Source organism: Zootoca vivipara, chromosome 1 (genome assembly GCF_963506605.1).
Source record: "Zootoca vivipara chromosome 1, rZooViv1.1, whole genome shotgun sequence".
Taxonomy (NCBI): Eukaryota; Metazoa; Chordata; class Lepidosauria; order Squamata; family Lacertidae; genus Zootoca; species Zootoca vivipara.
In genome coordinates this window covers 74,535,903-74,549,750 of record NC_083276.1, presented here as the reverse complement: position 1 = coordinate 74,549,750, position 13,848 = coordinate 74,535,903, and the positions used below count along the sequence as shown (strand labels likewise).

The 13,848-nt window shown below is 44.2% G+C and overlaps 1 protein-coding gene across 1 annotated transcript in view; it reads left to right on the top strand.

The window, feature by feature from the left end:
• The window catches only part of BRSK2 (BR serine/threonine kinase 2), a 383,428-nt gene that overhangs the window by 282,056 nt on the left and 87,524 nt on the right, over positions 1 to 13,848 (top strand). The window contains exon 5 of the mRNA XM_060279665.1: positions 13,241 to 13,357. Coding sequence (XP_060135648.1) covers positions 13,241 to 13,357 — 117 coding nt within the window. The remainder of the gene's footprint in view (positions 1 to 13,240; positions 13,358 to 13,848) is intronic.

Here is a 13,848-nt window from a genome sequence, read left to right as displayed (position 1 = left end):
TGTGTCATATTGTGCCCTCTCCCTGAAGAAACCTGGGACAATTACCAATTCAACAAACTCATTTTATGGCATCCTTGGGTTATAGAAAACCTTCTGGTGTTTGGCAGCCTTGCCTAGACCCCTTCTGGGCATTTGATTCACTATCCCCTTTAATTTCTTTTCCAGTAGGGAGTAATTTTCTTTTATCAGTCTGTTATTGATACCCACTTGGATGATTTAATTGTTGAGTGTGGTTTAACCTGTTAACTTGCAGGCCATGTTTTAAATTGAACCAGTTTCCACTTAGGGCTTTAACAAGTTTGAGTAATTTTTAAATTACACTGAAATTGAGTTTTTGCCACCAATTGGAATGCAAAGTTTCTGTTCAGCTACTGACCCATAACCATACATTTATTTCTCAGTAATGTTGTTTCCTAAGATTTGATTGGCTGTGAACGGTGATTTACATAATGGATGTAAGGCTCTTTTTCAGTACAGATGGCATTAAGATCCTTAAATCTGATAGGGTAAAGACTACAGCAAGATGAAGAGTGTGCATTGCATAACCACTGCTGATGCCTTGTAATAAATGTGCAGTGATTATGAAGACACTCCTTGAATGACTACAGTCCTGATATACCCATAACAAAAAGGGGAGCCCCATTGTCTTAAAGGCAGACTTCTATATAGACAGGCTGCATCTTTCTTTTGGCAGGGAAAGAAAATAAAGCATATGTAGAATGTAAAGCTTGTACAGCTTATTGTTGAGTTGATGTACAGCACAACCTTGTGCATCGTTATTCGGAAGCAAATATTGTAGTGCAGCTTACTCCAAAATGTGCACTGGATTGCAACACTAATCTGTAGCTGAGCTGCAACATCTACATGTGGGGTGGGCTGAGGAAGAAGAGGATCTGAGTGCAGCTTTTGATGTATATCTGGAAGTTGTGTTTGTGTTTAAACTGTACCACTTTGAAATAGAGTGGTTTTCACCCAAACTTAAGATACGTAAGTGAGTGATGACAGAAAAGTTGCCCTTCTATCATGATTTTCCTTTCTGATCGATCCCTGTGTCCTCAGCTCATTTTCTTTCAATGCTTTGGTCTGCCCAGCCAAAATTATTTTCCTCCAGGTTTGTGTTATAATACAGGGCTGCTTACACATTTGCATAAAGCTACAGCATGATTTTTGTACAGTTGCACATTCCTCCATGAGATTGGGGAGAGTGAGAGTAAAAGGGCATTCTTTGGGGTGTTTCAGGCAAGCGAGTCATGTGCAGAGGAAGCATAGGAGAGGCAGACTTTTTCTGATAAAGAATATCCTATTGATTTCGGAGCACAGGGTTTGCTTCTTAAAAAGCAACAAGGAGTAGTTTCCTGACTGTCTAGAGGTATTGCATGCATTGTGAATCCACACCACACAAGCTTTGGGTTGCACTAAGCTACAAGTGTAGACTAGCTAGCTCACAGAAAAGAGTGGTGACAGGTTATGGGGTAGATTGAATGCCAAGTCCAGAGAAAATAGGCAAGTAGCACAGATGGGTTTATAACAGTCAACAGAGCACAAGGGAGAGCTGACGGAAATCAATAACAGCTTGAGGGTCCAATCTGAAACTCATTAAAATTAATGGAGAGAGTCCCACTTACTTTGGTAGCCGCTGGATCAGGCCGAGAGATTTTTCCTTATTAAACTATATGACCAAACTCATAAGTCCTTTAGACTGATACTTCATCAGTCCACCAGACACTTACAGTTCCACGGTTAACAAATGGCCTGCAGGTTATTACTTACATGATCAAAGGTGCCTTAGTTTAATAAGCCATGGGGTTGTTGTTGTTTTTTCAAGTTGTTGCTTGGCAGAGGTGGTACAGTTGAGTTGAGAGTAATGGGGTTTGACCTTGGAGATCTAAGTCAACTTGCCCTATGGCCCAGGCCAGCCCTCTCCACTCTCCACCCTCCTTCCAGTTTTGAACAGAAAAATATTCTAGCCATGTTCTCATATGGTCTTGTACTAGAACAGGACGGAACATGGATGTGAACCCAATTACAGGTTGAACAATCTAGTCACCTGTACCCTGCCACAGAAGCTGAGCTGGAACATTGCCGTCCACTCCTAGGATCTGCTGCACTTTCCTGTCAACTCTTAAGTCTGATTGGAGCAGTTTTCAAGGAAATAGATTCTGTCTTGCAGTCATTGGGTTGGTGAGGGAAAACTCTTTTTGTTGCAACCTTAACTATTTGTGTTATTCTGTCACCTGGTATGGTCACTGTATGAGAGCCTTGCAGTTCCCAGGGTGGTGCTGGTCATGACACTTCATAATGAAAAACTGGAAATAGACAGTTTGGTTGGCAGGGAGCGAGGATTAGTTTGGGAGAGGGGCATTATAATTTGCGGTTTTAAATGGTGAAATCTGACCTTGTCCTGTCAGGGGCTGGCAAGATGACAAATCTTCTACTCTGCTTGGTTATCCAGTCATGGCCATGCTGAAAATGAAGACTTCTTCTTTGGATAATGGCTGGGCAAGGCTGCTTGTAACCCATAGATAATATTTGCTTTCTCCAGCAACTCATGCTAACCTCCTCTTTTCCCATGAATTCCAGAAGTGGGCAAATACAGAGGAATCTGAGAAATTCCCTCTAGGGCTATTTCACATTCCCTTTTCACAGCTTTGTATTTTTAATGACCCAGGATGGAATCCTGTCTCTGAGGATTTGAAAGCTTTCCCTTCCCTTGGACAGCCACCCAATCTTAAACCCAATCCCTACAGACAGCCACCCAATCTTAAACAACTCCTCACCCACAATAATACAATCACCAGACTTAACATGGACACTGGTACCAGAGCCTGCAATAAACCCAGATGCCAACTTTGCTGCCACATACACCCAGACAACACCATTACTGGCCCCAACAACATCCAACATACCATCTCAGGACTATTTAATTGCTCATCTTCTAACATTGTGTATGCCATCAAATGCCAACAGTGCCCTTCAGCTCTCTATATTGGACAAACAGGCCAAACCCTACACCAAAGGATAAATGGACATAAATCTGACATCAGGAACCAGAAGACAGAAAAACCAGTGGGAGAACACTTCAATCTCCCAGGACATTCTATACAAGATGTCAAAGTAGCTGTCTTACTACAAAAGAATTTCAGAAATAGACTGGAAAGAGAAGTTGCTGAATTGCAACTTATCACCAAGCTCAAAACCATGGAGGGACCTGGTTTGAACAGAGATATCGGATTCTTATCTCATTATACATGATAAGCGATCTTCAGCCATCTCAACCCTTGCTTTTTCATGCAAAACCATTTGCAGTCGTTTGCGGTCATCAACAGCTATCAGTCAGTCAATCACCCATTTCCACCACCCTTCTGAGTGATCCCCCCTCCCCATCCCCACCCCTCCCCACCCCTTCTCTACATAAGTGCCTGGAAACTTCCATTTCACTGTATCTGAAGAAGTGTGCATGCACACGAAAGCTCATACCAAAATAAAAACTTAGTTGGTCTTTAAGGTGCTACTGAAGGAATTTTTTTTATTTTACTTGGTAACAAAGTCCATGGATTTTAGGATATATGCAAAAACCATTTTTATTTGCTGAAAGATTTGACAGGAAGCAGGTCAGCTTAAGAGTGCAGTGCAGTGGTGTGTGTGTGGTGTGTGTGTGTGTGTGTGTGTGTGTGTGTGTGTGTGTAATTTGCTGCAAAGTAAATAAACCAGGCCCTCAATACTCCTGTGTGTATGTCACTCCTCAATCTGTCTAGCATGGCAGACAGGTATTGTATTCCTAATTTTTTCTGCCTGAGGTGTAAGTAGCATTGCTTATTTGAGTGAAAGAAGCAACAGGAGGCTGGTGACAGGCATTCCCCCCCACACACACACACACCTGAAAAGGAGATTTAAAAGGGGGCTCAGTGCTTGCAGTATATATATGCTCACCCTATTTCTGCTGTTGGTCAACAAAGTTTGCAGGGGTTTGTGCTGCTTCAAAAATCTGACCAGAGATAACAGTGGGACAAAATGAATATGTGTGCAGCATAGGAAGGGGTGTGAGAGAGAGAGTGCACTTGCAGACTGTGTTCTCTTGGTCACACCCCATTGGCAAATGTTAAATTGGCAAAACAGCTTATCCACTCATGGTTGGGTCAATGAAAAGTTTTTTGTTTTGTTTTTAAAGTTTTCTGACTTTTCCCCCAAGTGAGCTTATTCTTTCAATTAAAAAAATTATACCAGCAACATCAGAAATCAGTAGGATCAGCATAATGATGATAACCATTTAATCTAAAGGCTTCCTGAAACAAGAAGTTATTTGCCCACTCCTGATTTTTTTTTAAAAAAAATAATATTTATATTGTATTGAAGTGACTTCAATTAAAAGAAATAAAGTGATGCAGAAAAAAATAAGGAAAAGTGAAGGGGGAACGACAAGAAAGACACACACAATCAATCCATTGATTAAAGGGTATCATATCTATATTTTTCTAGTTCATCAATATCAATCTATTGGCCCCCATTAGGGCACGCAAAGTCCATTTTTGTTGTCCCATTGATAATTTCCACACTGCAGGTATATAGTTCAACAGAATATTTTTCCCTGAAAGATTTTACTTTTCCTGCGCAGTCATTGTTACACAGTCCAGCACTTTCTCACAAAACGTATAGAACACTGTACAAACATATGTTTCAGGGAGGCATTGTCCTTGCCACAACTCCAACACTGAGCTATCTTAGCTAACCCTTTTATATATATATACAACTGTAAAGGAGTCCCATAAACTCAAAATATTATTTTCTGTTGTATAAGTCTTAATTTTAAACCCAGTGACACCTTGGGTATTGAGGCTGAAACATTTCCCCACTGTCTGGGAAAGCATGTAACATTGCAAGCTTGTAGCATTAGTTGCAGCTTGTAACATTAGGGTACCTAGTGCGCTTTTATCTTCAGCTGCTGTGTTCATGTGCAGTTATTTGAACATGGGGGATCCTTGGGGAAATGGCTTGACCAGGAGACTTGAGAGATCAAATCTGGAGCTAACAGAAATATCCTCTGTCTTTGGATCAGCTTGCCAAGAGAGCAATTCGTGGGTTACAAGGGTGAGAGAATTGCCTGTAATTCCCAAGCAAGGCCTTCCTCACTACAGAAAGCACAGCAAATGAGGCCCAAAGTGACTTTACTCCTGTGATTGCCACAGTATGGTTGCCCAAGACTTTGAAGCATCCAGAGGTCAAAAACAGGCACGTCCAGTTTTGCATGCTGACAACCCAGTGCGTGCTGGTCTGTCATTCAAGCACTGGCCCAAATTACTTTGAAATGAAAGCATTTAAAGGAACAATGCACATACATATCCAACATTGGTTGTTCACCTGGAAAACCATATTTTTCCTGGCCCATTGGATCAGCATCTTGTTTTAAAAACACTGCCCATCCTTGGGAGATAAGCATCCCTTTAGGTGAGTCACTGGCGGGGAGAAGCCAGAGCTCTTTGAGTTTCCTTTGCATCGCTCTGAGGATAGTGTAGGAACACTTCAGGTAGCTGAGCTGACAGGGAATGGTGTTTTAGAGCCTGAGGGAGCTCTGTGAGGGAGGAGGAGCCCCAGTTTTAGATTTCCTCAGAAGGCATTCCCTCTTGTGAGAAAAGAAGTAAAAACTCCACACAGCACTAAGAGGAGTCTGCATGGAAGAGCAGGGAGAACAGCTAAAGGAGTCATGATTGGCTGGCTGTGACATCATCAAGCAGCACAGTGATTGGTCCTGCTTCTGTTTGTGTGAGTGTGTTGGCTTTTCCCTTCTGGTTTTGCAGTGCTGACAAAAGTATGATTACAGGAAAGGCCCCATGGCAAACCTGATTAGGCTTCAGTGGTAATAAATAATGCCAATTATTCCATAGGGGAGGGAGAACATTGAAAGGAATTTCCCTCTGGTAATGAGTTGCAGGATTCTGTTTTCATCTTATTTCTATTTGGGTTATGAGAGGTTATTAGGGGGGAGCACTTGGAGAGGGTGATCCAGGATTTTGCATGAATATTGATAAATGACAATTACTTGAGCCTCTTCCCTTTCCATCGCCTGAGGCCATGTCTGCTGAGATATACAGGCGGGACTCTTAGTAATCTTTGTGTATGTGTTCATGGGGGGGCAAACGAAAAAGGAATAAGAGCTGTGTTTGCATCCTTCGCACTAAAAAGAGGGGGCTGATTTAGAAGCCATATGTCAGGGTACTACAGTAGCAAAACGAAAAGAGCTGCTTTTGATTCTGCAAGCTGTAACATTGTAAAAGGCCACTGCGTATGCACATACCTTTTATTAAAAGAGAATTCAGACTTTTGAGTCAAAGAGTCTGAGATGTTCACAAAATGTTAAGCATCGTTGAGAAACAGACTTAAGGCAGTTCCACTACATGGAACAAAGGCCAGTCTCCATGTAACACAAGGTGCTTGGCTCCACACACCCCTTCCAACATTCTGCAGACATTTATCAATTGACTACCACTACAAGATGGTTTCTCTCATTGAGACCACATCATCTGCTCAGAACATCACAGATCAGTAGGCTATGGAAGCAGGCTATGGAAGCAGAAAACATCTTTTTTTTTGTTATCTTTATTTATTTATATTGTATTAACACCCCTGAATGGTTTACAATAAATCTTCAAATTATCATAAAAAACCCAGTTAATAACAAGTGATTTAAAACATTTAAAAGATAATTAAAATGAACTGTAAAAGATTAAAGCACATCAACATCTATGTGTCTGAATAGACCTTTCTAAACAAAAATGTTTGAAGCAGGTGCTCAAAGGAGTACAGGGTGTCAACAGACAGTGAGTTCCGAAGTGTAGGTGCTGCCGCACTAAAACATCCATCTCAGGGTCATGGGTTCAAGCCCAACAATAGGCATTGCAGAGGGTTGGACTAGATGACCTTGTGGTCCCTTCCAACTCTATAATTCTAGGATTCTGTGATTCCTATGTTCCTTTTAAGACTTCTGCCTGACTTCCTGGAGAGATAATTAAAGAAGGCTTCTGGTCGAGTTTGACAGGGGTAGGATAGATGGACCATTAGTCTAATTCAAAATAAAATCAAACTTTGTATCATATTGCAGGAGTACTCATAGATCCATTTGTGCAATTTGATTATATACTGTGATGTGTGCAATGCAGGAAAAAGCCTCCACTTTCTGGACTATACACCTTTAAGGTTTCATGATTAGGGAGTTTTTTGCTTCCCCCTCCCCCCACACATATATGCACTCCATACATGCATACCCACATCCTTAGAGAAATATCCTTTTAGGAGCCATGCTTCAGGAAGGATCTGCAAATCTACTATCTTCAGAAGGGCTGTAGCCTTTGTTAGATGTCATTCTAAATGGGGCTGGAACATTTCTGATATGTCATGTACTGCACAATTATTCCACTTTCATCTTCCCTGTTGGCATATGTGGCTCTATATGAAGCACTTTCCTTCACTCGTTCACCAAAGCCACTGCCTTATTTAATCCTCCTTTCCAGCCAATGTGTAGAAAGCCCCAGGGGCATTTCAGTCTCTAGAACAATGAAAGGGTATTGTGTCCTCTTTCACCTACAGAACGAGGAGGTGACACCGATCATGTAAGACATGGAACCAGAGAGATCAGCTGGAAAGGAACCAAATGAAGTTCATTTACCCTGCAATGTTCCATTAAATGCTGAGCAATTAGCACATGTTGTGGGGTTTTGTTTTAGTTTTCTTTCACTTTAGCACAAGGGGGTTCTTTTTCCATATTAATTAGATCATCCAGGCTGTTGGACTCTTAAAGAAATTGCATCTAACATCCATTGCTCCACTAATCTCTCTGCCTTTTATGTTGGTTTTTAGCAAATGGAGACTGGGGGACAATGATGTTTTATATATAATAATAATAGTTCTGCTTTGAGCTGAACTTACCTTAGCACATGTCTGCATTACTAGTTTGTCACGGGTAAATGATTATGTGATATATCAGCAGAACATATTTGAGCTGTGCCATCTACTGTGACAATATATGAAAACCAGTACTGTACTGTATATTGTTACTTGACTGAAAATTGCTCCAAACATTCCTCACTACAGAAATGTATGTACACAGAAAAACCATAAATCTGACATCATGCTTGTCACATGATATGCCCATATGATCTTCAATATCTGCTCCCCCTTTCCCAGGGGCGTTGCAATAGGGGGTGGGGTGCCCCGGGCTCCGCTCTGCGGGGGGCAGCATGGCGCCCCCTCACTACTGGGGCAGCGGTGCGACCGCCATCATGGAGGCCCCAGTGTTGCTGGCCTCGCCCCTTGCTTCTTCCTGGTGGGGCAGAGGCAAGGGGCATCAGCGGTGCCTGCTGACGCCCCTCGCCGCTCCATAGCACGCTTTGTCTTCTTCCTACTCAGGCGCAGGCGGAGCGGCGAGGGGCATCAGCGGAGATGCCCCTCACCACTCCACCTGAGTAGGAAGAAGAACACGTCGTACTACGGAGCAGGTTGCCGGAGCTGGAGCACCGCCCCCTGACAACCCGCTCCATAGCGTGACATGTGCATCGTGACGCATGCGTGCGACGGATTCCCGCCCCCCAGCAGGGTGCCTTCTGGTTTGCCACCCTGGGCAGCCAGAAGGCTAGCGACGCTGCTGCCCTTTCCCAAAAGTAAGGCTTTGAAGCCTCTGAATACAGTCATACCTCTTCTTGCGAAAGCTTCATGTTGTGTTTTTTCGAGTTAAGAATGCGGGCAAACCCGGAAGTGTTTACTTCCAGGTTTCACTGCGTGTGCATGCGCAGAAGCATTCTGCACAGTTTGCACATGCGCAGAAGTGTTCTGTGCACTTTGCACATGCGCAGAAATGCTCTATTCGTGCATGCGCAGAAGCACCACTCTGGTTGCAGACTTTTCGGGGTGTGAACAGTACCCTGGAACGGATCATGTCCGCAACCAGAAGTACCACTGTACCAGTTTCTGGGAATCACAGGTGGGCAGAGTACTGATGCACCCAGGTCCTGCTTATGGGTTTCCTACAGGCATCTGGTCGGCCACTGTGAAAACAGGATGCTGGTCTAGATGGGCCACTGACATGCTCCAAGAAGCTCTTCTTATGATCCTAGCACAGGTGGGGAAGCCATATGGAACCCCTACATCATTTTATGCAGCCCTCAGCAAAACAAAAAGGAAAGGGGGGAAAGCTGCCCCATTTTTCTGTCCCATCTCTATTTCTTCTTTCCTGTTCATTTCCTCCTTGTTCCCCCCACCCCCACATTGTCCATTTGGTTTCAGAACAACTGGAGGGGGCAGCCATGTAGCAGACTTTGGGATGGTGTCACTGCAAGTCTGATAAGCTGATAAACCTGATAAAAAGAAATGGATGACTTAAAAAAACACACCATTGATGGGGCTTTTGGGGGGGATTTCTGGGAAGAAATTGTTAGGTTTTGTGTGTGTGTAGCACACCAGTCTGAAAGCAATTACTTTCTCTTGCTTTCCAGATCAGGAGCTATGTTGTTCTGGTTTTTCCTTTATTATTATTATTTTTAAATGGTGTACTTATGTGAAAATTCCTTTAAACCCAGTGGGACTTACCTCTGAGTAGACTTGCATAGGATCGATAGTAATAATCTGACAAAGCCATTACTGACACCAACTTGAATAAAATATGGGGGGGGCACCCACCCACCCTTCTCCCTGCATCCCCACACTTCTGTGGAGCACACTTTCCTCTGCCACGTGCAACTGGACCCAGACCTCCCCTTCCTCCCACCTGTTTGCCTCTCGCCCCCTGCCCACATGCAAGAGGTTTCTGCCCACTAGCCCCCATCCCCACCCGCTCACCTCTCCTACTGGCCTGCCTGCCCTTCCTCAGCTGCCCTGCTTGGAAATGGCACTGAAAGCTGGGAGACAAGCCAGGAAAAGAGGGTGGCACCCGGCTGCGGAGGAGGTGGCTGCCCGAAAAAGGGAGGGAGATGCCAACTTGCAGAAAATATTGGGCAGGCCCATTCCCCCTAAATATTTATGGGGACAAGGGACCAGGGCCCCATAAAATTGGCACCTATGGAAGCCAGTGTGAAATTAGTTAATTTTTGTCTCTGGCTCTAATGGTCACTGGCTCTGGCTCTGCCCACCAAAGGATTACCTCTGAGGAAATGTGACATCTGACAGTTACACACCCCTGTTTTTAAGTTGTTGTTTTCTTTTTTTGTTCATGTGCATAAATTCATTAAATTGTCTTTTTTTAACCCCAATAATTTCTATAATGTAGAAAAAACAATAAACTAGCTTATTTTTTAGAAGGCAGTGTTGCTATCTAGACAGATATAAATTTCACCCTGAGAGGATGAGTCAAACACTGTGGAACCTCGCAGGGATGCTCTCAAGGGATGACTAGCAACTGCTCATTATTCTGAGCTACATTTTTGTTAAACTTCTATTTTCATGTCCAAGTTTGCAGTTTCATAAAACTGGGATGGGCTAGCTCAGGCACTGCGAAGCTCCCTGTAGACTTTTTAAAAATCACTAGGGCTTTTTCACAGCTCACTCCAAGATGTCCAGGACTTACTGTACAACAAAAAAGGCGTGCTGGTTCTGAGCCTGCTGTAGAAACCACATTGAAAAGCTGAAGTGTGTTTTGACTATTCCAAACCAAAAGTCAAATAAATAATTTCAAGTCAGTCATACTCTTTATAATAATCCTCTTACCTGGAAAGAGTGGGGTCAGTGCTCTATGACAACCTATTGCATCCCAACCTCAAGAATCCTAGTAGTTAAAGTTATCAAAGGCTGCTAGATGTCCTGCCAGGAGCAATGGGATGCAGCTACTATGAGTGAACTCATGACCAGCAAGCTCAGAGCTTGTCCACACTTTGTCCCCTGCCTAGAAACCATGGGTCTGAGAGTTTTTCACTTGACCTGTGCATGGGTCCAAGCAGTTTTCCATTTGCCCTGCCGCTTTCCCTGGGTAAACTCTCTCTTTACTGCTGAATTTGAGCAAATGTCAGTCTGCAGAAAACCCAATTGATGTTTGCTCTGATTCAGCAGTAAAGTAAGGAGTAGGTTGCCTCGGGGGGGGGGGGCAGCAAGAGAAATGGAAGTGTAGGCAAGCCTTTAAGGCAGGGGTGTCAAACTCAAATTCATCGGGGGCCGCATCAGCAGTTTGGTCACCCTCAAAGGGCCGGTTGTATCTGTAGGACTATGTGTCCACTCTTTATTATCATAAATTATTGTCACTGCATTCAATTATTACTGTTTTTTTTTGTAATAATGTAAGTAATAACTAGCTCTGAAAGCAGAAACATAGCCAGAATAATGGCAAGTAGATATTCAAATGTACAATTATTGTACAATTTATTGAAAAATGATTTTTGGTAACTGCACTGGGTGGTGGAGGCTCGCTAGGGTTTCATGCAGGACCTTTGCAGAGCTACTAGTACCTGGAGATGCTGGGGTCCTTCTGCATGCAGGACAGATGTTCTGCCAGTGAGCCACCACCCTTCACCAAAGGGACTGGCTGAGGTTGACTCACTGAAGCTGCTCTCCTGGTTCCAGGGTTTAAGGGCCAGAAGTATAAAGCAGCATCCTATGTTTCTGAGGAGAGGGAGAGGGAGGGGAGGGGAGGGAGGAAGGAAGGAAGGAAGAAAAGAGGGAGTGGGAGGGAGAGAGGAAGGAAGGAAAGAGGGGAGAGAAAGAAGAGTAGGAAATAAGGAAGGGAATAAAGAAGGAAAGAAAGAGAAAGAGGGAGAGAAGACGGAAAGGGAGAAAGAAGGAAAGAATTAGAGGGAAAGAAAGAATAAGAATGAGGGAGAGGAAGAAAGTTGGGAAGGACGGAAGGAAGAAAGGAAGGAAGGAAGGAAGGAAGGAAGGAAGGAAGGAAGGAAGGAAGGAAGGAAAGAGGGAGCAGGAGGGAGAGAGGAAGGAAAGAGGTGAGAGAAAGAAGAGTAGGAAAGAAGGAATAAAGAAGGAAAGAAAAAGAAAGAGGGAGAGAAGACAGAGATAAAGAAGGAAGGAAGGAGAGGGAAAGAAAGAATAAGAACGAGAGAGAGGAAGAAAGAAAGGGAAGGGGGGGGTCGCCGCCTTGATTCAGCGCCAGAAAAGAGCGCGAAGGGACCCAGGGGCAAAAAGCATTTCCCCGGCCCCAGCTGTTTGTCGGCGCTTTGTTGGCGCGGCGCTTCAGCAGCAAGGTCCCACTGCTGGGTCCCGCTGGCTGGGGCACTCGGCGGGCCACATGACGAGGTCTGGCGGGCCGGATTTGGCCCCCGGGCCTTGTGTTTGACACCCGTGCTTTAAGGTCAAAGTGAGAAAGGCAACATCCAACTGTTCCTGGAGCTGCAGAGCAACCAGCCACTCAACTATCATTCCCTGAAAAGAAAAGCTGGGAAAAGCACTCATAGTGGATAGTCAGCACCAAGGGTCTGAGTGATTGTGTATTTGAGATGGGTGGTGTTGGAAGGGGCACTGATAATGGTAGCAATCTTCCTCGTTTTCTTTTCATCAGCTAGAGTGGGCATAGATCATGCTGTCATCATCTGGTCGCTGTTATAAGCAAGCCAAATCCATCAACATCCTGAAATGCTGCTTTTGATTTGCACTCTCCGGTTCAACAAATGGAGAGAACTCTTGGTGTCCAGTGCTGCCCGGGTTTGGTTTCCTTTGGAATGATGTCAAGGGAGACTTACTGGAATTTTGTAATAGCTGTACTTACATACACCATGTACCAGGTGGAGCATAGGTGGAGGCTCTCAACAGACATCCCAAAATCCTCTAGAGAGAAGCTAAGCCTTGATTCCCAATTAAGGTCTCTCCTTCCAGAAGAGCCCAGGAGTTTGGATCGGTTTCCTTAAGAAATGGAAGGTTCTTGGCTACTCCTCCAGGGCAGGACCATTGAGAAAATCCTCAGCAAACCAACAGGTTCCATTAACCCCTCCCCCGTACAGTCTTACAACTGAAAATCACAGGACGGGGAAGTACTCAAAGAGGATATCTATCCCAATCCCATAACTCTTTTCAAAAGTATCATCTTCCCACCGCCATTTCATTCATATGTGTGTGTGTGCGTGTGTGTGTACACACACATGCACACACACATACAGAGAGGTGTGGCAGGAAGTAACCCTTGAGTCTTGTTTTCTCCCAGGCCAATGAGATCAATTGGAAGCAATTACAGAACAAATGAGCCAGGTATTTTGCCAGGTGGCTTTTGCCTAAGGAGTGGGGACTGCTCTCTGTCTTAACCCATAACCTGCTCCTCTCTTCACAGCCACAGGGATTTAAAACCAGAAAACCTATTGCTGGATGAAAAGAATAACATCCGGATAGCAGACTTTGGGATGGCGTCACTGCAAGTTGGCGACAGTTTGCTTGAAACAAGTTGTGGGTAAGTTGCAATGAGGCCCTAAAGCAGAGGCTAGTGACTACTAGTCCTGATGACCAAATCAGAATTCGAGGTTCAGAGGTGGCATGGAAGGGGGCTACTGCCCTCCTGTGCTGTTGGTGGGTTGCCCAGAGGCATGTGGGTGGTTGCTGTGGGAAACAGGACACTAGTCTATGTGGACCTTTGGTCTTATCCAGCAAGACTTTTCTTATGCTATACTCATCCCTTCCCATCTTAAGAAGACTCTGTAGTATTGTGGGCGGGGGGTGGAGGCCAGGATGTAGATGGGCTCCTGGTAATTCAGCAGTGCCAGGGTACATTGTCTACACAAAAGCAAGTATCCAGTATGTACTTCCTAGTGCAACACAGAGGTTAATTTTCCTAACAGAAATGAAAACCACATCTCATCTTGACAAGAAACAGCTTGGACTGTTAAGAGGTGGGATACTGATAACCTCAATCACTTCTATCAAAACATCCCTTCCCCATACTGC